This window comes from Silurus meridionalis, chromosome 15 (genome assembly GCF_014805685.1).
Source record: "Silurus meridionalis isolate SWU-2019-XX chromosome 15, ASM1480568v1, whole genome shotgun sequence".
NCBI classification, from domain to species: Eukaryota; Metazoa; Chordata; class Actinopteri; order Siluriformes; family Siluridae; genus Silurus; species Silurus meridionalis.
In genome coordinates this window covers 7,988,968-8,016,080 of record NC_060898.1, presented here as the reverse complement: position 1 = coordinate 8,016,080, position 27,113 = coordinate 7,988,968, and the positions used below count along the sequence as shown (strand labels likewise).

The 27,113-nt window shown below is 38.2% G+C and overlaps 3 protein-coding genes and 1 long non-coding RNA gene across 7 annotated transcripts in view; 3 read left to right on the top strand and 1 right to left on the bottom strand.

Annotated features, from left to right (window-relative positions):
- Positions 1-1,355: 1,355 nt before the first annotated feature.
- On the bottom strand, positions 1,356-5,050 carry stbd1 (starch binding domain 1). The gene is made up of 2 exons (XM_046867549.1): positions 4,669-5,050; positions 1,356-3,423 (listed from the first exon to the last, which is right to left on the bottom strand). The coding sequence occupies exons 1-2, from the start codon at positions 4,898-4,900 to the stop codon at positions 1,907-1,909; spliced, it is 1,749 nt and encodes a 582-aa protein (XP_046723505.1). The 5' UTR covers positions 4,901-5,050; the 3' UTR covers positions 1,356-1,906.
- On the top strand, positions 5,001-10,335 carry LOC124397787. The gene is made up of 2 exons (XR_006927967.1): positions 5,001-5,067; positions 9,750-10,335. It is a non-coding gene; the product is annotated as an uncharacterized LOC124397787 (long non-coding RNA).
- Positions 10,336-10,528: 193 nt separating this feature from the next.
- pdcl (phosducin-like) lies at positions 10,529-18,564 on the top strand. The gene is made up of 5 exons (XM_046867550.1): positions 10,529-10,660; positions 14,502-14,692; positions 15,684-15,865; positions 16,433-16,717; positions 17,491-18,564. The coding sequence occupies exons 2-5, from the start codon at positions 14,518-14,520 to the stop codon at positions 17,764-17,766; spliced, it is 918 nt and encodes a 305-aa protein (XP_046723506.1). The 5' UTR covers positions 10,529-10,660; positions 14,502-14,517; the 3' UTR covers positions 17,767-18,564.
- A 3,015-nt stretch (positions 18,565-21,579) lies between these two features.
- Positions 21,580-27,113, top strand: part of sec16a (SEC16 homolog A, endoplasmic reticulum export factor) — a 33,633-nt gene continuing 28,099 nt past the window's right edge. For 3 of the 4 annotated variants that reach the window (XM_046867548.1, XM_046867546.1, XM_046867545.1), the window contains exon 1: positions 21,581-21,718. The gene's annotated coding sequence lies outside the window, so the exon portion shown is untranslated. Of the gene's footprint in view, positions 21,719-27,113 lie in introns of all 4 variants that reach the window. The other variant, XM_046867547.1, reaches the window with a different exon arrangement.

Below are 27,113 nucleotides of genomic sequence, written 5' to 3'. Positions count from 1 at the left end.
GTCTATATTGAATCATTAATGAAGTTCAATGCTCCATGCTCTTGTGCATAGGAGTTTTCTATGCACTGCACACATTCCTATGAGAACTGTTGGGTTACACTTGTGGTTTCATGTCAGGTTCTCATTGAACGCAATATATGCATTGATGGATGGCTTATTTTCCTTAAATGTATGAAAGTGAAATATATTGCAAATTTAAATGTACCTGAAAAAATATTTTAAAAAAGTAAATACCTGTGGTATGAAACCAGTTACATTCTGTAATTTGAAAGTCAGGTTCACGAGAATATATTCGATTTATAAATGTCAGTTCAACGACTGAACCCAAACATGAAAAAACTATATCCAGGTACAGTTTTATTTTATTTATAAAGTATATTGGATGCTTACATAAACACACATATTTACAATATAAAACACTATGACTGACACTAACTGCAGCACATTGTGAGTTTTATAAGGCATAGTTTTGGTAATAAACTTTAATGAATAAAAGTATTAGTTATTTATTAGTTTTTTAAAGCCGTTGAATTACCCTTTTAGACGAACATTTTCAATCGCACTGGTATCTCCTTAAATTCATACAGAAGCTTTTCACCAAAAAGCTTCCACGCTGATAAGAGACTTCCTTTCCGGTTAGGTTACTCGTAATTATCCATTCCTGTTCTTTAAATGTACCATTGTGGGTTTATTTTTATTTGCTGTCGTATTTTTTGCTGCTTTACCTCATTACTCGAAGATTTGACTTTGATTACTGCTGATCCGCAATCTCGAATGCTGACATGCGATTCGCTGACATGAGGGCAAAACTTAAAAAGCTCGAAAACCAAGCATATTTTAACTATTGTTGCTGCTTTGTTACATATATGCATCTGTGATCAGCTTACATAAAAAGTTCTTATTTATATAACCAGGGGTGGAAAAAAAAAAGTACTGGTAAATTATACACAAGTGAACTTTATAGATGTGACAAAATCTCTGGAAGCATTCGGCCAGAAAGCTGCTACTTTGAAATGTACTTGAGTCTCAACTATTTGCATTCCCTCCTGTGAGCATGTCGTGCACAATATGTTTGACTAACACTACACAGTTTGCTAGTAAAATATTACACTGATAACCAATATTTACTCAACTAGAATTTGACTTGGCCAAATATGGTAGCTACTGTAATCAATGCTAGCCGAACCTGGCACTAGCAAAGAAAACGCTAACTCAGCCAAATATAACAAGGTAGTTTTAGAAAGTTAGCAAAACTTCCCTTTCACTGCATTTTAAAGAGTCTTTACTTACAGTCTGGGAGGCTAATCCACATCTAGAGATACACTATTGGATCAAATCAATTCCATTTGGCATGATTCATTAATTCATCATTTGATTTTTATGCAGCATACAGTGGAAGCCTAGATGACCAAAGAAACCTTTGATATTTGGCAACAAGTACTTAGAAAATCTGAAATAAACATGCAATCACCTTTCAATACCACTCAAGTAAAGTATTAACACTGCAAATTAATATTTACATATAGTAAGGAAAGTACAATTACACAATTGTTTTTACCATCCCTGCATATAATACATTTTTTGGCAAATATTATATTGCATAACCACTAGAACAGACAAGCGACTGGAAAATAAACCATTTCTCTGAGTAGTGTAGGACACCTAGATATTATTATTGCTGGTTAAAGAGCCACAGGACAAACGCTGTCGACACAAGCATTTCCAAATACAAGCGAAACCATTGATTGAAGGTGAAAAGAAAAATGTGCATACTGGTATCATTATTGCTACATTAACAGTATCACAGCCTCATGCATCATATTTATGCTAACATCCGTTTGAAATAATGCACCCGTGATGAATATTATTGCTAGATAGAATGTCACTGATTGATGTGCTTTCGTTTTTAGGCGTACCCCCAGTTCTTATGGAGATGAATCTGCTCCTCTTGCCCAGACACGACAAAATAACGGTTTTCACACTCCTCCCAACGACGGATCTTCCCCTCTTCTACCAGGATAAACTTCCACTCAACCTGGCTGTCCAAAGGAAGACTGATGGTGCAGGACCAAAACCCATTTTCAATGCTCCTCAGAGGAACAAAGCTTTCCCAGGACCCAAGTTCCTGCTGGTTCCCTGTTACAGCCAGAATCTGTTTGGTGGAGTGGGTGATGTAGTGAACTCTGAAGTTGACCTGTACAAGCTGCGGCATTGGCAACACTGTTCCTACTTTCTTATTCAAAAGATCCACTTCATCCTTAGTGACATTAGCACTGGTGTCCACCGGGACATCGGTCTTGGCTTGGCGTGAAATCATCTCAGCAGGAAGCCTAAAACTGGTGGTAGCTGGAACTGGAGATGAGGAAATGTTGAAGGTCTTACTCGGAGTCTGACTTAGCAAAGACAGGTCTCTCGTGTCTGGTGGTCCAGTGCTAAGCCATTCATTGCTGTCCATAATGGCCTCCATGATGCTGATCTCATTTTTCTTCTGGCTCACATCTGCTGGTTTGACCTCTGTTCTATCCTTGCTTTCTTCTCCAAGCTTCAGAGGCACTAATGAATCGACTTGCAAACCAGGTACAGTGAAGCCCAGGTAGTTCTGCGGTGGATTGGTGAGAATATGGTCAAATGTGCTACTCGGGTGCTGCTTGGTAGCCAGAATATCGTCAGTGTCGACCACTTTTGTATTCAAGATGGTGTGGCTGCCATTGAAGTCCTGATGGTTTTTTACATCTATCTTAGATGCGATTTTCTCAGAGGCCAGATTACACAAGAGATCAGACTGATCCTCATAGCAGTGGGAGTCAAGGTCATTCATCTGAGGAATATGCTTCTCTAAAGCCTTGGTTGTCACCTCAGTATCTTCCATCGATGTCTTTTTAACAACTGAACTTGTTGCATCAGAGGAAATATGCAAAACTGAATTAGTTACGAGTATATCTTCCTCATGAGGCTTGTTCACAATGTCTTGAGATAAGAGGGTGTTGTCTAACAGATCTTCCACAGACTGGCACTTTTGAACAGGGACATTTTTAGCTTCCAAAATCTCTTGGGCGCTCTCCGTTTCAGAAGGCTCATCCACGTCTAAATGCATCTCAGACTCATCATCAGGGGTATTTTCCTTCACACCATTCTCAGGTTCTTCTTCAGAGGGTCTGTTAATGTTATCCTTATTATCAAACAAACCTGGCTGCACATGAATACTATTAATGCTATGACGAACATCAATCGTGCATTTGATAAGATCCTTGTCACTTCCAGTAGTGTCTCCAACAGCCGAACAGGGATCCGCAGTAAGTTCTTTCACATTCTCAGGGGTGATTTCCTCAAGAAGGTCTGTAGTAATGAGTTCTGTTGTAGTAGCCAAGGTTATAGTTTTCCGTGAATCTACATCCCAGTCCTCAGAATCTCCGTCATCACTTCCTTTGGAGAAAAAAAGCAAAGGCTTGTGATTTTCTTTATTTCAACTTTTTTTTTTTTTTTTTTTTGCAGTACATTTATTTTAAGAACTTTTTAAAAACCTTTTTGGCACCACTATAAGTTTAAAGAAAATGTTCCCAAAGGCTTTTAACTCTTTACCCACTTCCTCCTCCACAGATATGACAAAACCAGAGATGGCAAAAACATCTTCGTTACATCTCAGAATAGAAATTATACACATCTTACACTAATACATGATTTCCAAATATTAAACAACATTCCATTCAAGCTTCACGTTTGTTTCTGGTGATTTTTCCATAGATTTTCCATAGATTCGGACACTTTCGATTTGTACGTCGCTCTGGATAAGGGCGTCTGCTAAATGCCACAAATGTAAATGTAAATGTAATATTTATTTAAATCATGCTGTACATATCCAAAATCTTTGCTCTAATTCTGACTCGGATCTGCATGGATTTCTTGCTGGTTACCCTAAATATATGCCTCTGTGTCCCCAGCATCACATCTTGAGTTTATTCTCGCCTCACCTCAGACACAGTGTTCCCGGGAAAGGCATCAAAATCATTTTTACAATGTCCAAAAAAGATGTCTTTTCTAGAATATTTTCCATTGTAGAGTACATATGAACGCAGTATAAAATATTCCTAATAATCTCTTAAAGTCACCTTAAATCAATATGCCATGAACATTCATAAAGGGGGTTTGTGAATTAAGGTCATTATGACAGATGGTCACGTGACTGTCCCTCACGTTCAATCGAAGGCCAGGGAGCTCTTTAAACCAAGTGGTGACGTGAATATTACGTCATCCGACTAAATCTTTCATTTAACGCCTTTCATCTTGATTCTCTACTTCCGGCCTAGCTCTGAGGTTTGGAAATGACAACTTTATAGTCAAACCGGATATGACTAAACAGGAAACGGGTTGTATTCATGTCTTTAATACGCTAATTAAAATCAATTAGTGAGAAACTAACTAAATATTACTACGTAGAGCATGTTAGAGCAACAGGTACACTTAAATATAGGCTATTAACAGTATTAAAAAAAAACAACTGATGCTCTTACATGGAATGGTGTCATTTTCCCAATGATCACCGGCGCTTGCGGTTTTATTCCGCCATTCACGATGAGACACTCAGCACGTGAGCGCAAACACGCACTTCAAATCCCAAAACTGCCCCGGTTTCTCTCTCAACTAACTATTCAAACAGTCGTCCATTTTTACCTGTTGACTTGCTCCAGTCATCTGCGTCCTCTCCACCGCCTCCTCTTCCTCGCGCTGTGGCTTCCTTTCCCGTTCCACTCGTGAGGTCTTCGCTGCCCCTTTTCCTTCGTTGACCTTTAACGGCTCGGTAAATGAGAAACGCGCCCCACACGGACAGCGAAGCGATGGCGATCGCCAGCACGGCGGCCGCGGCTTCGTAGACGCCGATCGCGCCGATCCCACGGCGGCTCATGGCGACTGCAGAGCCGCTTGAAAGCTCCTGTCGCACGTCTTTTTCCTCCCCTTAGTTCTTCAACGCAAAGCGCGCGCGGTCGGATTCATTACACGCGCACCGTTAAAGAGCCGAGCTCACGTTGCTGCGCAGATCGTTTATGAAAAAAAATCCGTGTCCGCAGTCAGGTGAGCTCTCTGCCAATGAGCTGCTCTGTATGTCTCTTTCTATCCCTCCCTCCCTTTCTCTATCCCTCCCTCCCTGTCTCTCACTCTATCTCTCTCTATCTCTCTCTCTCTCGCTCTTCGAGCTTCTGAGCCCAGTTTTCAGAGTCTCTCCTCCTGTTTCACACTTCTCATTTTCACTAACAGATTTATCCCAGTTGGGGTCTGGAGACCCTCTGTTACAGGGCACCAAGCACACACATTCTCACCTCAGGCCAAGTTATGACTGCCAATCCACCATGCTGAAATACACTCAGTAGATGAAACTGAACCTTTATAAAAGGGAAAGGATACTTCAATTTTTTATTAATCATTTAAAAAAAAGCTGTATGAGACTATTTATGCGTTCGCAGCTCAAATGGAGACCAAGGTCAATGATCAGATCAGATGACATGCAAACGTTTTCTTGTAATCAGCTACAATTATAGTTGCACAGTCTCTAGTATCCATCCATATCCACCCCTTCTTATCTCATTATACGCTTTATGTACCTCAGTATACCCTTTTCTTATTTGCCTCTACGCCTCTCACACCTTGTAATACACTTTTCTTCCTTTTTTACTTCAGTATACACTGTTCCTACCACAGTATACATCTGTACGAGCCCAGTATACACCTGGCTGCCTCCAAAAACAGCTATCCTACCTTTATATTTACATTCTATCCTATACATTTCAGGTTTTCACACTCCATTCACTTCTGTGTGCCGGTACACACATTTTTCTATTCTTTGTTGCACCTCCTCATGCCCTCAGGGTCCCATTTCAATTAACGTAATGCCAATGTACTTGTTGTTAATGAAACAGTTTACTGATTTGATTGGTAGCACATTCTGTGCTTGTTTAGGATTTTTGTAATGTGTCCTTTGGTTTTGGCAGCTAGATTCCTTGTAGCCCTATACACCTAAAGAGATAAAAAAAAAAAGCTAGTTGTGTTTGTTTCCTACAAACCTTGTTGTATGGTGTATTCCTGTAAACTTTTTTATGTCTTTGTTCAGTTTTTTCCCTTATAGTACCAGTCATGCATCGCCTTCGTCAAATTTTTTTTTCCATTTATTTAAACATTTTATTATAGCCTGACTATTGGCTGCGATTATAATGTGCATTTGCATTAGACAGGTGCTAGATCTTAGAAGGAACGTTTTAAAACAAAAGCAACAGGGCATAAGATCTCAGGGACCCTGTCTGTAATGTGGTTGTCAAAACAGTCTCTAAAATTAACAAAGATTGGTGTGCAAAACAAAAAAACAACCAGTGACAGATAAGCAGAAATGTATTGATGAGATTAAAGATGTCAGAGGACAACAGCTGATTTGACCTGACCGGAAAGCTACCGTAGATCAAATGATCATTTTGACAACTGTGATGACCAGAAGAATATCTCTGACACACCGCATGTGAAATACGTTGAGGTGGTGGCGCTGCAACAGTAGTAGGCCACATATTTTTCCACTTCAGTTAGCCAAGACCGAAATTACAGTGGGTACAGTTTTGTCAAAATTGGACAGAACAGATTTGGTTTGATCAATTTTGATTTCTACTGCAATTTACAAACATTAGTCAACATTTGCATTCATGACAATGTTCGTAGGAAACACAACGTTCATTTTAATCATTGTCCATTTGAACAAATGTTCAATTCATAATTTTAAGTGAAAAATGTATTTCTGCGAAATGGAGATGTGTGGTCTTTTTTTGCTTTTGCTTACGGTTGCTGGAATATGGCCAGTGTTTGATCTGTTGATACCACCAGGTTTACCTACATTGGATTGCTAATCAAAATATCAGTACAATAAGATAGCTTAGACATTAAAATGATCAGCATACCAAAAATGTTAAGAACTCTGAGCTGCTGAGGGTCAATTTAACCAGATTACAACAAAACCAGACAACCCATGTTAGAAAGTACAGCATGCACTCAAACTGGTCCCAAGGGTAATGATAATTCATTCTTCATCAGTGGCCTCCCCAGTAACCAGATTTAAACCCAACAGAGCACCTATGGGATGTAGGAGAATAGGAGATTTGCTGCATGAATGTGCAGCTGACAAATCTGCAGCAATTGTAATACAGTCACATCAACGTAGACCATATTTTCAAGGGTGAATTTTTAACATTTTGTTATTTTCTGTCTTCTTCTTCTTCTTCTTTCAGCTGCTCACATTAGGGGTTTACCACTGCGGATCATCCGTCTCCATACCCCCCTGTCCTTTACATCTGCCTCTTTCAAACCAACTTCCTGCATGACTTCCCTCACCACATCCATAAACCTCCTCCTTGGTCTACCTCTCCTTTCTGATGGCTCCATCCTCACCATTCTCTTACAGACATACCCCATGTCCCTCTTGTAATATACTGTACATGCTGAAAAAAAAGTTGAGGCTGTTGTGAATGTTTTGGAGAAGTGATAGGACACAGTGAGACGATGCACAACAACTCAAACTCAGGGTTAAACTAGAGACACTGGTGCTGTGAGACTCAATCACAAAACTACCTGGCATATTAGAGCATCTGCTAGACTGATTGACTGACAACCACTAACAACCAGATCAGACTGACTTATAACTTACAGCTTTTGACTTGTGGCTTTTTGTCTGGTTATTGCCTACAGCAAAGATTTGTGTGTGTGGTATTTACAGCTTAAAAAAAAGACTTGGGATCAGACTAATCTGTTTAAATGGCTTATTACTTGCAAGAGACAGGCCACATACAGCCTTGGCTTGAAATAGGTACAAACCCAATTTATGCAATACTTTCAGATAGGGAAGTACATCATTTAATACAATGGCAAAGAAATGTATGTTTTATATATATATATATATATATATATATATATATATATATATATATATATATATATATATATATAAACATACATTTCTTTGCCATTGTATTAAATGATGTACTGCCCTATCTGAAAGTATTGGCCTGGCAAGTCCACGTAGTTTGTTTTTGTCTTGAAAACAAACTGGCATACTAAGAATAAGAATCAGACATCGGAAATGTTAGTGGATGTTGCCTGAAGCTGATGAGTCAAAGAAAACTAATGTTGGAAAAAAAACAAGAGTCACTGACAATACTAACAACCTTCATGCGGCAAGGGCAAGGGTATCACAATCCTCTGTTTTAAAAAGCCTTCAAGAATAAACATACCACAAGATGGTGGAAGTAGTGCATGGTATGAGCTTGCATGGCTGCTTTCGGAAATGACTAATTTTTGCTGATGGTGTAACTTATACTGGCCAGCAGCCGAATGAACTCAGAAGTCGATAGAAACATTTTATCTGCCAATTTAAACGAAAATACATCTAATTTAGTTGGAAGGAATTTCATTATACAGCAAGACAATACACACTGCCAATGAAAGCATTCATCAGGTTAAGTAGGAGTAAGTAGAAGGTTTTAGACTTGATAAGTCATTTAGCAGACCATAAACTATAAGGATGATTTTTAACTTCTGAAGACGAACCTAAAAGATGAAACAATTAAAATAAGCTGCAGTGCAATCCTGGAAAAGCCTCACAAAAGGAGAACCAGAACCAGTTATTGCAAGCAAGGGATATGCAACCAAAAATTAAGTCATTAACATGAATACACTATACAGACATCCTACCCTGTGTGAAAAACATTTCAGGGAGGTTGCTTCATTTAAACATTGTTAGCTATGCTAATTACCAAATGACAACTCTTAAACTTACCCCAACATGTCTTTTTTTTTTTTTAACTATCATTTATCCCATCACATGCATTAAAAAAAGGAGAAGGAAAGAGAGAGAAAGAGGTCAACTGTAAAACATAACCACAGAGAAAACTGGTAACTTGTTAGCAAAAACTGAGACATTTTAGGATACACTCCAGGTCGCCTACTGAGCTTGTCTACTATTAGATACTATTAATTCTCTGGTCTCTCTGTCTCCAAAAAGAATCGATTCCAAGGATATTGAATATAATTTGTGGGCATCAGAAACCCACTATCAATATGTGGTTGATTCCCAGTGGGTTGGATGTCTGTGTTATAATATCTTAGGTCTTTAATTTTTGGTAATTTTTAAACACATCTAAATGAGATAATTGAATTTTGTACTTAATCTTGAGTGTATTTTAAAAAGATACAAATGTACTTGTTGTATAAAATATGCATACTGTAAGCCTGTATCAGTATTCTCAAGACTGATAGAAGATTGGGAAATGTCCAAAATGTGATTGCATCAGAAAATGTTGTAATTGATTAGATCAGTTCACTTTATCATTTAACACTTTGTTCTTTGTGCATCCCATTGTTTTGTGATGATGAATTTATCCTGCAAACTTGTCAGATGAACAAAAACTTATTTAAGAGACACAGTTCAAGCACTTTTTGTTTTGAGTTCCAAATGACAAGAGATTGTCCTTCATCTAATAATTTCCCATCAACCTTCTATCATTCCGACTTTCTGAATAAGCTCAGTAAATGTCAAACCATCATGGATATGCATCAGGTTAATTCAAGGAGCAGGATTTTCCAGATTACCACCATCTGGGTTCCAATACTTTTAAATATTTAGATTTAAGCAAGGAGAGACAAAAAGACAAAGCAAACAAGAAGCTGGGGAGCAGTGATGAAAAATCCTACTAACATACTTCAGTCTGCATCTTCATCTTTTGCAGAGAACTTAGCAATTACAAAAGCCCAAAGTGAGCAAGTCTTTACACTAGTGTATTAAACACAACCAGAAAAGTGAGAGCTGGAAGAAACCAGATGACCTGGGGAAAGCCAGAGAGGTGCACTATCCATTCCAGACCACACTGGATTTACTAGTTGAGACATTTAAAATCTGTGCCTTTGCCTCTAGGATCCAGAACATAAAAAATTTGTGAGTAAGATTCAGAGTTCACTTTGCAACATGTTCCTTTATACAAATTCCTGCTGTGACAGGGGACCATCATAACCTCAGGGCCTGGAATAGCCTCTGAGGAAAGCTAAGGATGGATTCTGGTTTTGCGCAGTCATCTTTCCTATGTTTGTACTGTTGGAGGATGGTGAGATGGTGCACTGGATGGAGTGTGGAAATCGGCACCTAAGAAGTAGAAGATGAAGAGATCCAGCTTTATTGCACATGGGCTATCATTAAGAGGCTAAAATACACTTTGCAGATGAGTAGTTTCTCATGTAATATAATGAGCCTAAGTGTGAAACCTTAGCTTGTATTATTTACATATAATTTGTGCTCATATTAAAATGAATTTAATGTTTTGGTGTTCAACTTTTATGTTTTTAAGCACTTTTATTAACATGTAATATTTTTTAACTATTTCACATATCTTCAATTAAACATATATTTTCTATACAGATAAAAATCTAATAAACTCTACAATATAAACATTTTAGGTTACAACATACAAAATGCGCTTAACAGATGATTCGTGTTTTGATTGGTTAACGTCGATGTCATTCATCTAAATCGCTGTTTGATTGGTGGGTTTTGTGCTGACGCAGGGAGGTGATACTGTACCATCAGAGAAGGTCGCGGAAATTTCAACGCTTGTGTTGTTGTTTTTTTCAGAAAGATATAATTTGGGTAAGACTAAAGTGTTTTTGTTTGTTTTTATCATGTCGGTCTATAATTCTATTTAGACCGTCTCACAAACAGCATTTTAGCTTTATTCCATCGAGGTTGGCTTGGAAGCGGATTAGCCTCCTAGCTGAATAATCCGTATTTACTCGACGCTTCCGGCTTGATACGCAGCTGATATTGACATAAAATATTCACATTATGATGTTTGTTAGTTGTTATTTAACAAAAATTATATGACAGACTGGGAGAATTATTCTCTTTTTTTGCCCAAAAACTATTATTTCGCTAGCTGTTATTAGCTAGTACATGTCCGGTTGAATTCCAAATCGCACACTGCTTCCTATGTAGGCTGCTTACTACAGGTGTAAAGTAACCGACTTTGACAGGGTTTCCAGTGCACTTCGTCTGAGCCGTTTGAGATACAGCCGCTGCTGGTTCAGAATCACTATCATTTATTGCCATTTATCATGCGTTACATGTAGATGGATTTTGTCATGGTGGGCCGTTAAATAGAATAAATAAAATAAAGTGAAACAAAAATTAGAGGTAAATACATTAACTTATTTTATTAGGGTTTGAAGATTTGTATCTTTACAAGTGCATTATCTTAGGGAAGAGGTGACTACCTGAGAGAAGAATCAAAACCAGAATACATTCATAATGTTTTAAGAAAAAAAGCTACCTACACTGCTAGATATAGAAGAAAAAAAATAAAAGTAACATTATTGTTATCATTAACACTAATTGGCTATTTAATTTTTTGGTGTCCACCCTTATATACATACAATCAGATTCAATTGAAATCTTTTAAATGGGTCTGGTTTGGATTTGTTGGTTGGTGGTGTATTTTCATTATTCCCATGAGAATTCAGAGGATGTGGACATTCCCCTAAAACTGACAAGCTTTCCCACCCTCCCTTACGTGCCACTGTTTTCTAGGAATATTTAGTGTCATATTAATGAAAAGCCAAAAGTGGAAGTTGACTCGGTTGACTAGTTAGTGACTTACAAAGCAACAAGCGTGTTGGAATCTGATCTGTTTGAAAGGTGTGTACAGATGGGATGCCTGGACTGATTTACACACTCAAGTGCTGCTGCACTAGGACACTTTAAATAGGCCAGCATGCTGGTGAAAGATGTTGGCTCCGAATTTAATTGAAAATATAATCTTTTACAAAATCAAAGATCGGGTGTGGATGGTAAATACTGATATGCATTTAAGCTCGAGTGGGTTGGTCAGTGTAGTCTTTAGGTCTGTATAAACAACCAACCAAACATAGTGTCTTTGTTTTTCTTTCGCCCTAACCCATCCTGAGTGTTTAACATGGGCGTGGAAGACCCCACCCCCCCTCTCTTTCTCTCGATCCATTTCTAAAGATTTGTGTGTCTATGGTTAATGCTATTTAGTTGCACAGACCTCACCCATCTTGGCCTGCTCTTTTTTTATATTCAAATACATGCACACACTTTTTATTTATCAACGTTTATAAGTCACCTTTATCAGAGACTACCTTGAGCTTAGATAGATAGATAGATAGATAGATAGATAGATAGATAGATAGATAGAACTTCATTGTCATTGCATAGTACAGGTACACAGCAACGAAATGCAGTTTGGCATCTACCAGAAGTGCAAATAGTAGCAATTGTGCAAATTGGCAAGTGCAGATAAATATATAAGTATATGTATGTATGTTGCATATGCATGTAAATATATATGTAAACATATGTACAGTGAATAAATATAAAGGCTATAGCAGTGAAGAGATGTGTGGACACTGTTAAAAAGTACAAGTAAATAGTTATGTCTATGGCAGTGAAAAATGTGCAGACACTATTGTAAAGGTACAACAAGTAGAAAGTTATAAGGCTATGGCATTTTTAAAAAAGTGCAAAAGCTGAATAAACGAGTCCACTAAATATATTTATACGTAAAATGTGAAATATTAGGCAGGATGTACAGTAAAGTGTGTATAAATATAGATACCCAAACATAAAAAGGTAGTGCAGATGTATGTGTAGAGAAATAGGGGTATTATATAATAATTTAAGTTATATACAGTGAGCTAACGGTGTAGTGTAGGGTGATGGTGATGGACTCTTTAGTCTTCATGAGTAATGGGGTCCTGGTTCTAACGTTCAGATTTTTAATAATACGTAATAATCATTGCATTTTTTTAATTCATGATGTGTGTGTGTGAGCACTGTGTAAAATTGTAGGTGCTGGTGGTTTCTCATACACACAATGATGTGAAGTGCTGCACTAGTATAAATTTGGATTTTTGTGTTTTTCTGAATGTTGGAAATACACACTACTAGTCCGTAATTCATATTGTAGTGCATTGGGTCATAGCCGATTCAGTGACGTGATTCTAAATGGAAATTGTAGGATTTTTGTATTGAATGTTGCGGTTAGTGGTGGGAGGTTAAAGTGTCGTCGTCTTCTTTTGGGTTTTCCCATTAGGGTTGCCACAGCGTATCATCCGTCTCCTTAACCCTCTGTCCTCTACATCTGCCTCTTTCACACCAACTACCTGCATGTCTTCCTTCACCACATTCATGAACCTCCTCCTTGGTCTAACTCTCCTTCCTGGTGGCTCCATCCTCAGCATTCTCTTACAGATATACCCCATTTCCCTCCTCTGCACATGTCCAAACCAATGTCTCAATCATGCCTCCCTCACCTTGTCGCCAAAACATCCTACATGTCCCTCTAATAAATTTGTTTCCAATCCTGTCCATCCTCGTTACTCCCAGTCAAAAATCTCAGCATCTTCAGCTCTGCTACCTCCAGCTCCACCTGTCTTTTACTCAATGCCACTGTCTCTAAACCATACAACATCACAGGTCTCACCACAGTCCTATAAACTTTCACTTTTACTCATGCAGATACCCTTCTATTACAAATCACTCCTGCCACTCTTCTCCACCCACTCCACCCTACCTGCACTCTTTTCTTCACTTCTCTAACACACTTTACTTTGCACTGTTGACCCCAAATACCTGAACTCCTCTACCTTCACCATCTCTTTTCCCTGCAACCGCACCACTCTACTGCCCTCCCTCTCATTCACACACATGTACTCTGTCTTACTCCTACCATTATAGCATTACATCCTACTCCTCCTGCAACCCAGCCATTAGGGTTGCACAAGCGAGTGCACTCTTAGTGCTGGTCCCAGATAAATGGAAGGGTTGCGTTAGGAACGGTATCCAGCGTAAAAGATGTGCCAAATCAAATAGGCGGATCATGAACCAGGTTAAAGTGTAACCCGCTAAATAACACGTTCACACACATTTGTTTAGAGTTTAACAAAGTTACAAGCTGAATTATTTCTCTAACTTTTCAAAGAGGGGCCTCTGAGATATCTAGCAGCCTATGAGATTATTGAGTTAATTATTTGTTTTATTATTATTACTAAAAGAAAAATTGGAAAAAAAGTTTAGACCTCATGTGCTCTATCAGTGAAATGTTCAGGAAGGAAAAAAATGTGACTCAAGAAATACTGGGACACAATTTTTTTTTCTTCAAATGTGGTGTTTAGCTGAAATGAAAGATATTAAACATTGAGAAGTGATGGTCTATAGAATCAATAAAATGTTAACTGAATGATTGTACTTGTAAAGTCATCATCGTAATCATGTGTGTTGTGATGCTTTGGTCATATGTTTGAATCGCTTTTCATTTTTGTGTCCACAGCTGTCAGTCTGGACAATTCACTAATTCTTAATCACATATACCTGTTTATCTTCAGACTTGGATTCAGATTATAAACATTATTGTCTCATCACAGTAAAATTTCTCTCACTCTCTTGCTTTGTTTTTTTACTTTACCTCCCCCAGCCCCCAGCCTTTGGCAATGACAACTCTGGATGACAAGATCCTGGGGGAGAAGCTGCAGTACTACTACAGCAGCAGTGAGGATGAGGAGAGCGATCACGAGGAAGACGAAGGACAGTCTAAAACCATCAGGGAGCAGCAAGTGCTGCAGACCGAGATAGATTACAGTCCTGACGGCTCTGCTGTTAACACCGGTGCCTGTTTTACCTCATCGCCTTTTTCATTCTGTCTAATCTAAGCTCAGTAGTAAAACCCCCACATATTTACATTTTTTATAGTTGTAGTTTCACTGAACTGCAGTTGGTCGTGGTCTGAATAAAGGAAATAAAAAGTTCCAGAAATAAGGAAATTTTTAAAAGCTAATTTGCGCACCATTCTGTCCAGTACTCCTGCTGTAACTTACTGTTAAACATCATTTGATCCATGCCGTAGTAGCTGTCTTACTTATCAGATCAACTCTCACAGTATCTCAGTGCAGGTGTTTTGCTCAATAATGATATTATATTAAAGTTATTTGTACTTAGTTTGTAAATTAAACTCCATAATAGGTTCACTATATGGACAAAAATTATCGGGACACCCGACCTTTCCAGCCATATGTGTTTCCCAAACTTTTGGAGGCACACAATTGTATAAAATGTTTGGATGTGGTAACATAAAATTTTCCCCTCACTTGAACTGGGAAACCCAAACCTGCTCCAACATGGCAATGCCCTTGTGCACAAAGTGAGCTCCATGAATATATGGTTTGCATAGGCTGGATTAAATGTGGAATGGGATGTTCAAAAAGCAGTAATCGTCAGGTGTCTGCAAAATTTAGTTCATATAGTGCATATACAGCATTTAGTGCTCACTACAATATGCAGGTTCAGCCATCTGCAGGGTGACTTGGCTTTCTTGTATATTCTGGTCTCCTGTTGCCTTTTCTGTTTGTTTCTTGCTATAATTATCTTTGCATAGCATGAGCTTTTAAGGATTGTTTAGTTAGATTTTTCTATTACTTGCCTCATTAGCTTAGCTTTATTTATTTGAGTACTGACTGCACTTTTCCACCATGGACACAGTTTAATTATATATTTTATTAAAATCTTGTGTGCTATATTTATGGAGTGATTTATTTGCATTTACATAGGAGAACGAGTTTGTTATAACAATTCATGACCTTTTGTGTGTGTTCACTATCAGGTCCAAAGGGTGTGATCAATGACTGGAGGAAGTACAAGCAGCTGGAGACAGAGCAGCGAGCTGAGCAACAGAAGGAGATGGAGAGGCTGATAAAGAATCTCAGCATGACTTGCAGATCGCATCTGGATGAAGAGCTGGACAAGCAGAAGCAGAAGGAACTGCAGGACAAGATCAACGGCAAGGTAAGATACCATCTTCGAAAAGTACATTTAAAGCAATTTGTTTCTTAATACAGACAGTGTGAGTGGTCTGAAGTTGCTGTTTGAAAACTGTTAGAAAATTGCTTAATTTCTCACTTAGACAGAAATCTAGATGCCAGTACACTTTAAATGATTAAAAAACAAAGTTGTGGTTTATGGTTCTACAATCTGGAAACAAGCCTTAGCTACAGAAATGTGATAAATGTCTTAGAAGAAAAAACTTTTTTTTTAAATTGGGGAGGAAATATCGGGTTAAAAATAGTTTATGGTTTTAAAAATGAAACCGTGAAATGATAAGTTCATTTAGAGAGCCTCATAACCAAACCTGCACCTCTGAATGGTATGAGGTTTTTGATGACAATGTTTTGTTTGAAGTATGCTGCCAGGTTTATTAAGGAAAAAAAACACGATCACTTGTGTCATATTGTGCAAAACCAAAATAACAAAATGTTACCAAAATAAAACATCACAAAATAGCTTACCTGTAACGTACATGCATGTAGTTAAGTGAATTACTAAATCTTTCTTTCATTCCTTGTTTTCCTTCAGGTCACGCTGCGAGTTGATGAGGAGGAAGATGACGACGACGACGACGATGATGAAGCCTTCCTCCAGCAGTACCGCCTGCAGCGCATGGAGGAAATGAGGCGGCAGCTGAGTGGCAACCGGCGTTTTGAGCGAGTCATCTCCATTTCCTCAGGCGAGGAGTTCCTGCGCGCCATTGATGAGGAGGGCACTGGAACGCTAGTGCTGGTGCACATTTTCGAGCCTGACGTGCCCGCCTGCCAGGCCATGGAGGGAAGCCTGATTTGTCTCGCTCTGCAATATCCTGAGGTAAACTGTCCAAATTTGGTATTAGTATGTTGAAATGAACATTCTGAAGGGAAACCAGATGTTCTACTATGTTCAGAGTATGGACCCATGAACACTTTTTGAGCTACGGAGTAGATTGCATACTTTACTGCCACACACTTAAAAGTATGTACTTTACGTTCATAAAAAAGAGCTGTTGGTTTTAATGCATGGTATAAGTAGGCAAATTGATATGCTCTATTTTTCTCATTTGGTGTTTCTTAAGTAGTAGAACAACAACAACAAAAAAATACTCAATTTGCTCCAACCAATCAAGTGCCACATCTGATAGTCATTAAAAATAAAAATGATTAGATTTAAACAGGGAGAATTTGTTGTGGACCTGCTTGTTTGGAATGAAAACCTGCACCCACACCGTCTCTTCGTGGGAAAGATTGGACACCCCTGTGTTTTACCAAAGGTGGCATTTGCACGTTCTGATTTCATGAATGTACTGTATCATCTCTTGACTGAAACTGCATGCACAAATGATTAAATAACAATGTTTGCTTTCGTTAATGCTGAATTAGTATGATTTTGAGCAGGTGCAAGTCTTGTTGTTTTGGTAACAAGTCTACCAACAGATTCAGAAAGAAGGATCATAAGTATTTTTTTGTATTTGCTGTGTTTTATGCTAAGCTGCTCGAACAAAAATAGCTGATGATACTAAACTAGTTTAGGAACAAGCTTTCAAAACAAAAAATGGTACTCTGTGGCAGTTCTCATTGTGATTTCTGGGTGTATGTTTGTTGCAGGTGAAGTTCTGCGCAGCGCAGGGCTCGGTCCTGGGCACCAGTGCTCTGTTTCGCAGCTCGGCGCTGCCCGCACTGCTGCTGTACCGCAGGGGTGATCTGGTGGGTAACCTGCTACGCGTCTCCGACCAGCTGGGTGACGACTTCTACGCCACTGATGTTGAGGCACTGCTGCAGGAGTATGGCCTGCTCCCTGAGAAACTCCCACACACTGCCACACCTTCATCCATTCGCACCAGCAACACCAATGACTCCGACAGTGACCTGGATATAGACTAACGACAAAACCACTATACATCTCTGCTTTCATTCAATAGCTCATTGCTGACTGAAATTACCAAAACCAGTTACATCTGAGTACACACACGTGCACTTAAGCCTCCAGCAACTTTCACATATCCTGGATGTAAACTATACACATTTAGTGTACACAAATACACACAGGCAACTGCATAACAGTTCATTATCGTTTGAAGTGACCAAATCACAGATGGACCCACACACACAATGTTTGCTAATATGTGACTGTAATTAGTGGACCTGGTTTACATATACAGAATTTTCTACTAAACTCAACTCACTGGACCAAACACAAAAAGAAACTGCTGCAGGGTGTTCAGGTGTGTGTAGTGTGATGCAGACCGATAGACACATACACCAGGGTTTTGTCAGTGTGGGTACAATTTGCATGTCCGCAAGATTTCCTTTTGGGTACAGGTTAGTCTTAGCATTGTGTAGCTCTTGTAACACACAAGTCCCCAAAAGATAATACGAGACTGTTTCAGCATGTCATCATTATCAGAATTTATGAAAAATGTTTTTATGTTTCTTTTAATAAGAAAGCCTCTATTTTGCACTGTGCAATCCTGGAGGTAGAACAAGTCAGACATCTATCTGTGTGTAACTATTTATTCTAGTTTTAGCTGAATGTGATATATATATTTTCTGTTTTCTATGTGCGTTATTTTAGCTTTAAATCGCAATTTTGTCTGAGACACTTTAGTTAGTTTTCTAAATTTTATAAGTGTGCATTCTATCAGTGATGAAAAGATTAAAAAATGGCTGAGTTTCTGCTGATCCTGATCCTGTTTGTTTTTAATTGCTGCAGATGTGGCAGCAGGAGAATAAATTTTGGAGATACAGGTAAAGATTTTCAGTTATTAACATCAGAGAACAGGAAATGTTTGTCTTTCTTTAATCATAGCATGGATGTTTATACATAAAGGACTAGTTGAATAGATTTCATAAACTACAACCACGGTGAGCAAAAAAACATCTGAAACGTGGGCTACAACAGCAGACGATCATATCAGGTTTTCTGCTACTGTCAGCCATAATATAACAGTACTGTAAAAGTTTTGTCTAAACTCAGGTACACCCATGTACTTTTTTTCGTGGAAGAATTGTGGCAAAACCATATCTCTGACATGTAAAGGCTAAGTGAAACTGGGATGCAGAAAAATGGAGCAGGTGGCATCCGAAATACTTGCTGAAGGTCTGGAAAGTGATACAATAATGAGTGTCCCCATACAGAAATATGATATGTGGTAAAATATGCAAAGCACGTATATTTTATACGTTCATATTTGGATTTCACAGATATAGAAATATGTCGGATACTTGTTCATATATGCCACATATATTTCAAAATATTGCAAAAAATGGCTGTTTTTATATATGTAACATTTTTCCAAATACACATAAATACGACCCAAATGCGTATAGAATACATGTTCATGTATGGGTAAAGGATGTTTATCCTTGCATTTATAAAGAAAATATATACGTCACCATTTTGCTCAGTTAATATATTTCTTAAGAAGCTACTGATGTTAAATTTTTACCAGATGTTTGTAACAACACACACATGCAAAGAAATCAATTTACAGATGTCCATAAATGAAGTAATGTGAAATGATGCAGGGAAAAGTATTGAATACATGAAGAAAGGGGGGTGCAAAAAGGCATGGAGCTAATATAATTCAGTGCAAATTAATATCAGCTGGTTCAGTCCCAAGTGGTGGCCTATATAAAGGTGTCCCATTACCAAGGTGTCACAGAGAAAACATCTCATGATGGGTAAAAGCAAAGCGCTCGCAACCTTATTGTTGCAAAACATACTAATGTTATTGGTTACAGAAGGATTTCTAAATATCTGAATGTTCCAGTAAGTCTAGTCAGATGAGACCAAAATGTAACTCTTTAGATGCCATAATACACACCATGTTTGGAGGAATGGCAGTGCACATAACTTTCAAAAACAGTATACCAACAGTGAAGTTTGGAGGTGGGAACATCATGGTGTGGGGCTGTTTTTTTGAGCATTCAATACTGTCATACTTCATATAATTGAAGGAAGGATGAATGACATACTTGATAAAAATCTGCTGCCATCTACCAGGATGAAGATGAAACGAGGTTGGACATTTCAGCAAGAAGATGATCCCAAACACACAGCCAAGGAAACTCAATTGGTTTCAGAGAAAGAAAATAAAGCTGCTAGAATGGTCCAGCCAATCACCTGACTTGAATCCCATTAAAAATTTATAGAAAGAACTAAAGATCAGAGTTCATAGAAGAGGCCACAAAACATTTAAGATTTGAAGAATATTTGTGCAGAAAAATAGAAATCACACCTGAACAATACGCGCAATTAGTTTCTCCATACAGGAGGCATCTTGAAGCTGTCATTACCAACAAAGGCTTTTGTACAAAGTATTAAATAAATTTCCGTAAGCGTGTTCAATACTTTTCCCGTGTGTAATTTCACATTATTATATATAATATATATATTTATAAAATATATAAATTGACAAAGTGAGTACACCCCTCACATTTCAGAAACCATTTTAGTAGATCTTCTTAAGAAAGAATACTATAAAAATGAAACTTGGAAATATTTTAGAGTAGTCAATGTTACTGTGTACACCCTGAGTACACCCTGAATGAACAAGTAAAAGCTGTACAGATACTTTCGTGAGATACTGTATGTTTAAAAATGTTCACATGCATTAACTATCATTGTGTGTGTGTGTGTGTGTGTGTGTGTGTGTGTATATATATATATATATATATATATATATATATATATATATATATATATATATATATGGCCTTTGTAAGATTTCTGTAAGAGTCTACAGGCAGCAGTGAAGCATGGTGGAGGTTCCTTGCAAGTTTGGGGCTGGTCAGGACTAATGGTGTGCTCAATACTGAGAAATACAGGCCGATACTTATCCGTCATGCATAGATTCACCCCAAAGAGTCCTGTTCCTAACATCATTTAGTATGTCTGGAATTACATGAAGAGACAGAAGGATTTGAGGCAGCCTACATCCTTAGACAAAGGGTGATCACACTAAACATTGATTTTATTTGGATTTCTTATCTGGTCCATTTTGTTAATTGATCAAATAAAAAAATAACACTTCTATTTTATTATAGTTATTAAAATAATGTTGTGAATATTATAATAAATACAGTATATGTAAGCATTTTAGACACCTGACCATTACATTTTAAACATCCCATTCATATTTAGCCCCATTTGCTGTTATAATAACCTCCATGCTTCTGGGCAGATCCACTAGGAAGGTGCTTGGGTGATTCATGCTCTTTCCACCCCAAGGGCATTAGTAAAGTCAGGTACTGGTGTAGGTTGAGGATGCCTGTGGGGCACTCAGGCTTCCAATTCATCCCAAAGGTGTTCATTAGGGTTTGGTTAGATGTTTACAGTAGGCCACGTAAGATCTTCCACCTATTTCAACCCAAGTAAACAATATATTCATGGAGGTTGCTTTATGCACAGAGGCATTGTCATGCTGGAACGGGTTTGGGGTCTTCTAGTTGAAGTAGAGGGAACATTTGTCTGCCTCAATGTGCCTTGTGAAAACAAATCGGTGAAGATCCACTTTCAGTCTTTCTGTCTTGTATTTCAATCCAGCAATGGGGCTCGCAAACTCAGATCACACGTGGAACAGCTCGAAAAGATGCAGGAGTTTCACTGCCACTACTCGAGCAGGACGTGGCGCTCCTGTGACGTTTCATTTGCACGCTGCCGAAACGCACTGTGACGTCTCCTGTGAACGCAATGTGACGTAACGTCTCATGTACACGTCGCTCAAGATGCGCTTCGCAAAGATGGCGGATAAGCGTTAGCCCTAATGACGCGTACCGCTGCAACAAAACCACGCGCTGTGCTTTAGACTGAATTTTCGACTTCACCTCACAGGTAAATATCAGAAGTGATATTCTGTGGTTTTCCAGCATGATATACTTTATAGTAGGCTTTTCCCCCTTTCTGGGCTAACATGCTAACGGAGGGGACGTCAAATGCTAGTTAGCTAGCCAACTAACCCGAGTTGAGTTGCGAGTCTGCAGCAAGTTAATGGGAGGAAAAAAAAGATACAGAATAAAGCTTTAAAACATGCCGATTGTGTGCCGTTATGATCGCTGTCATGTTCAAGGCACAACATGGCCGCAGTTCTGTCCAACTGATACGATGGTACGTGTGCTAGTTAGCCGAACTGCGTTAATCCGGCTTGATTGGCTGTTTCCATCTCCCCTCTCCTACACGATTATTCGAACTATTACTGGTTGAACTATTTTGATTTAGACGAAATAAGTGTTTTTTTTGCTTTGCCAATTTCCGAATTCTAACATCTTTCGCTGATCGTTCAGAATGCATTAGAAGGATTACCGGTATATCATGCTGATATAGCGCTAGCATCGGGTAACTTTCAACTAGCTTGCTGTTGACTTGTCTGCTGTTGTTTTTCGACATAGTTTAGTTCCTTGCTCAAATCTTGAAAGTGGACGTTTTGGTTTCTCAGAGTGACTGTATCTCCTTAGAGGCTAGTGACAGCTAAATAAAGTCAAATAGAAATTAAATAAAAAATAGCTGACTAGGTTTAAAGAGACCTTGGCCAAACCGGAAGTGAGGTCACAAGCTTCATAACAAACGTGCCTCGACTGAAACTTGTCCGTGTCTTCATATATTTTTATAACTGTATTTAATTCAGTATGTAGACCTAAAAAGAGAAAAGACACTTTAAAATTTAATAGTTGTCACTTGTGTTTGATATTCGATTGGAAACAAGGTTTTTGATACCAACTCTATAACACAACAGGACATCCTTGTTTGTCTAGCAAGCACTCGTACTGTGCAGTTGACTTGTGGAAACAAGTAAGACATTTAAGTCAGGTGTATAGCACTTCGAACAATGGACATGGTCCAAACTTAGCTTTACAGAAAGAAATAGATTATGCATACGAATTCAAAATTCATAAATGTGTCCCTATCCCTAATGAGCAAGCGAGTGGTGGACAGAGGCAAGGAAAAACTCGAATTGAATGAACCCATCCTCATTTGAGAGGTGTCCATGTGGCCATCCATTTCTACAGCTGTCTTTAGTTCAGTATATAGTCCGATAGAGAGGAAAGACGGCTTTAAATGCCCCAATTGTCACTTGAATTTGATATTCGGTTGGAAATAAGGCAATAACACAACAACACACCCTTGTTTGTCTAGCAAGCACTCGTACTGTGCAGTTGATTGTGGAAACAAGTAGGAAATTCAGTTCAATCTTCTAGCACTTTCAATCAATGGACATTGTCCCAAAGCAGCTTTACAGAAGGAAATAATCATGGATATAAATTTAAATGCTAAAAAGTTCATAAATTTGTGTAGCGCTTTCAACAATGAACATTGTCTCAAAGCAGCTTTACACAGATAATGCGGTGATAAAGAATGAATAAGAATGTTCTTTTTGTGTAAGTCTGTCCCTGATAAACAAGCCGGTGGCAACTATGGCAAAGAAAAACTCTCTGAAATGTATAATAAAGAAACCTTGAGAGATCCCATCTTCATCTGGTTGACACCAAATGTCCATTCATTAAAATTCCATCATTGTTGTGGTTATGAACTGTTTACTGATGGACACTTGTTTGCAAAACTGTACATGGCTACTGTATTCCTAAGCTACTGTAGCAGACTTTTTAATATTCAATACAGTCCAAATGTATTTTCATGGTTCTTGAGTTTAACCTTCCAAAGTAATCTCAATTGTATTTAGGCTGTTCATGAGGAAATGATGTGATGAAGTCTCTGCAGAGGTTGCATTTATTTTGGCTTTTGCGCTTTTTCCAATGTTGCTTCGAAATACTGCGTCTTTACATGAATGCCATGTTAAGTTCCTATCCAGAAATCAACTCTACAACACAGTGCATTTGGCACTCTTGATATTTTTTTCGATATTTTGACTTTTATATTTCAGAACTTTGACCAAGTCAAATCATCTCAGGTGGATTTTTTGTTGTTTAAACCATACACAACTGGTACGACACACTGTGAAATGTAAACAACGTTCCTATAGAACCATTGTACAAAGTTCTAGTGTGAAGTAAAGTGCAAACAGATATTACAGTATAATAATAAATGCTGCAGAGATAAACGTATTAGTTTGCAGCAAACTTAAGAAGAATCGCAAAGGGACTGGAAAGGTGTTTACTTAAGTATAAGAGTGTGTGTTTGTGTGTGGGTGTGGGTCACTCCAGTCCCCATGTATATTAAGGAGTCTAATGGCTTGGGGGAAGTAACTGAAACGGTCCGGCCGTGAGGGTGTGGAAGCTTTGCTACCTTTTGCAATACGGCAGGAGGGTGAAGAGTTTTCGTGTGGACATCCACAATGCTGGTGGCTTTGTGGATGCAGTGTCTGGATTAAATCCCAGAAGAGGGAACTTGACCTTCTCAACTGTCTTATCTGTGTGTTGCAGGGTCTTTTGCTTCAAAATGATGACTATTACAAACTATTTATAGTGGTGCTAAAAGAACGCATGTTTTTGAAATGGGTAGTAGTTGGGAAGAGGGAGGTCGGCAACCACCTCGCACCTCCTGCGAGTAGTTCTGAGGGTTTAGTTTTAGTCGCCATGGCGCAATGGAACGTGAAGCATCATGTTTTTGCCGTCAAGCATAAAAAAAACAAACAAAAAAACTATTACGTTGTTACCGTCCAACGTTTCCCTCAGACGCCATCTTTTTCCGATATAATCTTCCTTAAATAAATAATCAATGTATACCTATCAAAAATGCATTTATTACCAGTTGTTTTGGTGTTAATAAAAAAAAAATATTGAAAGTTAGCAAAGTTACACTTATTTGAAAAACATGAATTTTTTGCACCCCCTGTATAAATGGCACATCGATGCATCGGGTAGTGTCGCTACCTCACAGCTTTAAAGTTCGTGGTTTTGACCTGAGCTGGGGGTACTGGTGGATTGACAGCCTTAGATTGACACAGGTGTGTGTGTGTATGTGTATGTGTATGTGAGTGAGTGAGTGTGTTGTTCCACCCAGAGTTCCCAGCACAGGGTCTGAATTTAAACCTGACCAGGATAAACTGATTACTGAGGTTGAATGCATGATTATTTAGACTCTTAACTTTCAGCTCTTTCAAGAATGGTTTGTATTAAGATGGTTGTTTTGTTCTAAGGCCTTGCATATGGAGATTTACCCAGTGCTACTATGAACCTTTTCACTCAGTGATGGGAAACTACAGAATAGGGCTGTAGCTATCGATTATTTTAGTAATCAAGTATTCTACCGATTATTCCATCTATTAATTGGATAAGAACTTTTTCTTTATTAAAGAGCAATAATAAATATACACGAAAAAATACAACCAGTCTCTTAAAATAAACAATTCATTTGTTTGCTTTTTAAACAAATTAAAAATGTTATTGCTGAAATTACATACAAGAATATCTGTTAAAACTAAAACCATTTAGTGCATTTAATGACCATATTACATCAAAATACAAAAAAATCATAAAAAAAATACATTTCAAATTACTCTTTAAAAAAGAAAATTAAAAAGGAAACGCATGTTTTCTTGATGTTTAAGAAAACTGTCATTTTCTTTGGCCTGAGTCTATGGAAGTCCGTTTTAGCCACATTAAAAATGGCGAATTCCTTTTTTTTCCTCGCAATTGCGACATTATTTCACGTAAATATCCAAAATTGTTGGTGCGTCCACCAGTAACCATGTTGTAAGACGGAAGTTCGAAGTTGATCTATAAACAAGACCACCTCTGCTTCATTTGTCTTGTTCTTAGTTTGATTCCGTACAAATGTATTGATTGTAGCCAGTTTTATTTATAATGTGTAAAGCTTTCTGGCACTACAGAGGGGTGACGCTGATCGATTGGCAAAAATATAGGGGAAGTTGTGACAAATAAAGTTGCAATTGCCGGGAAGTTGGAATTGCGAGGAAAAAAACTCTTTCTTGCAGAAAAAATAGGAGTTGGATTAAGGCAAATGTTTTTTTACGTAGCGAAAACAGGCTTTCATATCAATTTTCTTCACACAATGCTGCATGTGTAGTTAAAAGAACTAAATAAAGCATCAATTCAGTTAATTTGCCTTGATGATTATTTGTATTTGGAATTGTTTTAGCCCTACGTTACTTTTCCTTCTGTGAATCGTGTACATGTAACCATTTTGCTAAATATTCCAAATTCTTTATTGCTTATTGTACCAGACAAGTAGCAAAGTGTTGTCTTAATACTATCAACAGTTTCCTTTGTTAGTTACCACTGGCTTGTAAAGGAATTTCCCCCAAGTGTTTACTTTCCATTTCACTGTTTCATTCACTTTCTTTTTTGCCACATATTCTGCCAAGCGGAAGAACCTCAGAATAATAAATCATTTGAGATACACACTGCAGTGAAAACTATGCCACACTGGATTGAACCCATGTGTATTAATTGAAAAGTAAAGAACCACCAATATTGTAATAATCGCTGGACTGTATAACATTTCTTTTTAGTTTAGAGACGATGATATCCACCAGGGCTTTGAAAGACTTGTATTGTACGATGGACCTAAGAAATGTAGCTGGTAAAGCTGATGTGGCAAAACTAAACTAAATGCAAGCAATATAGACCTCAAATTTTCTGTAAGATTCCATTTTTAAGCTATAAAATTTATGAAAAATAAAAATAATTAAAGACTTGTTTCGAACCCAGCTGTAATTCTCACATCAATTTCAGCAATAAAAGTTAAAGTTCTTCAGTGTCTAAGTACATGAAATGCATTTAAACTGTCACAGCCCAACACACACTTAACTTCTTGGTGCTAAAATGACACTAGTGACCACTTTTCCTGCCCCTTTCCCCTCTGTGGATCTTCCCACTTCGTCCAGGCCTGCCTCTGGATAGTGTTCTCTTCGACTGGAGGCCACTCTGTGCAGCTTGGGACAGTTTCTCATCAACAAACATCAACAAACAAACCTGGGTGGTTCCATGAAATTCCGGAGTAAGAACGGGCGTTTTGAGGATCGATTGGACTGTTGTTAATGTCAACAGTCTCCTACACTGACTTAGGAATACAGTTCGCTTCTGATCATCATCACTGTACCCCGCAACATTGTATATCTGCTACAAATGGACATTCGGTGCAACCCAGATAAGGATGGGTTCCCTCTTGAGTCTGATTCCTCTCAAAGTTTTTTCCTTATGCCATCTCAGGCAGTTTTTCCTTGCAGAAAAGTCGCCACCGGCTTGCTCATCAGGGACAAACTTACTCATGAAGAACATATTAACTTTTAATCACCACGTTATCTGTGTAA

Excerpts from the sequence above, each read along its gene's own strand:
- stbd1 (XM_046867549.1), bottom strand. The coding sequence starts at position 4,900 with ATGAGCCGCCGTGGGATCGGCGCGATCGGCGTCTACGAAGCCGCGGCC. Across the intron at positions 3,424-4,668 it reads TGACTGGAGCAAGTCAACAG|GAAGTGATGACGGAGATTCT; the intron begins GTAAAAATGGAC and ends TTTTCTCCAAAG.
- pdcl (XM_046867550.1), top strand. The coding sequence starts at position 14,518 with ATGACAACTCTGGATGACAAGATCCTGGGGGAGAAGCTGCAGTACTAC. Across the intron at positions 14,693-15,683 it reads CGGCTCTGCTGTTAACACCG|GTCCAAAGGGTGTGATCAAT; the intron begins GTGCCTGTTTTA and ends GTTCACTATCAG. Across the intron at positions 16,718-17,490 it reads TCGCTCTGCAATATCCTGAG|GTGAAGTTCTGCGCAGCGCA; the intron begins GTAAACTGTCCA and ends TGTTTGTTGCAG.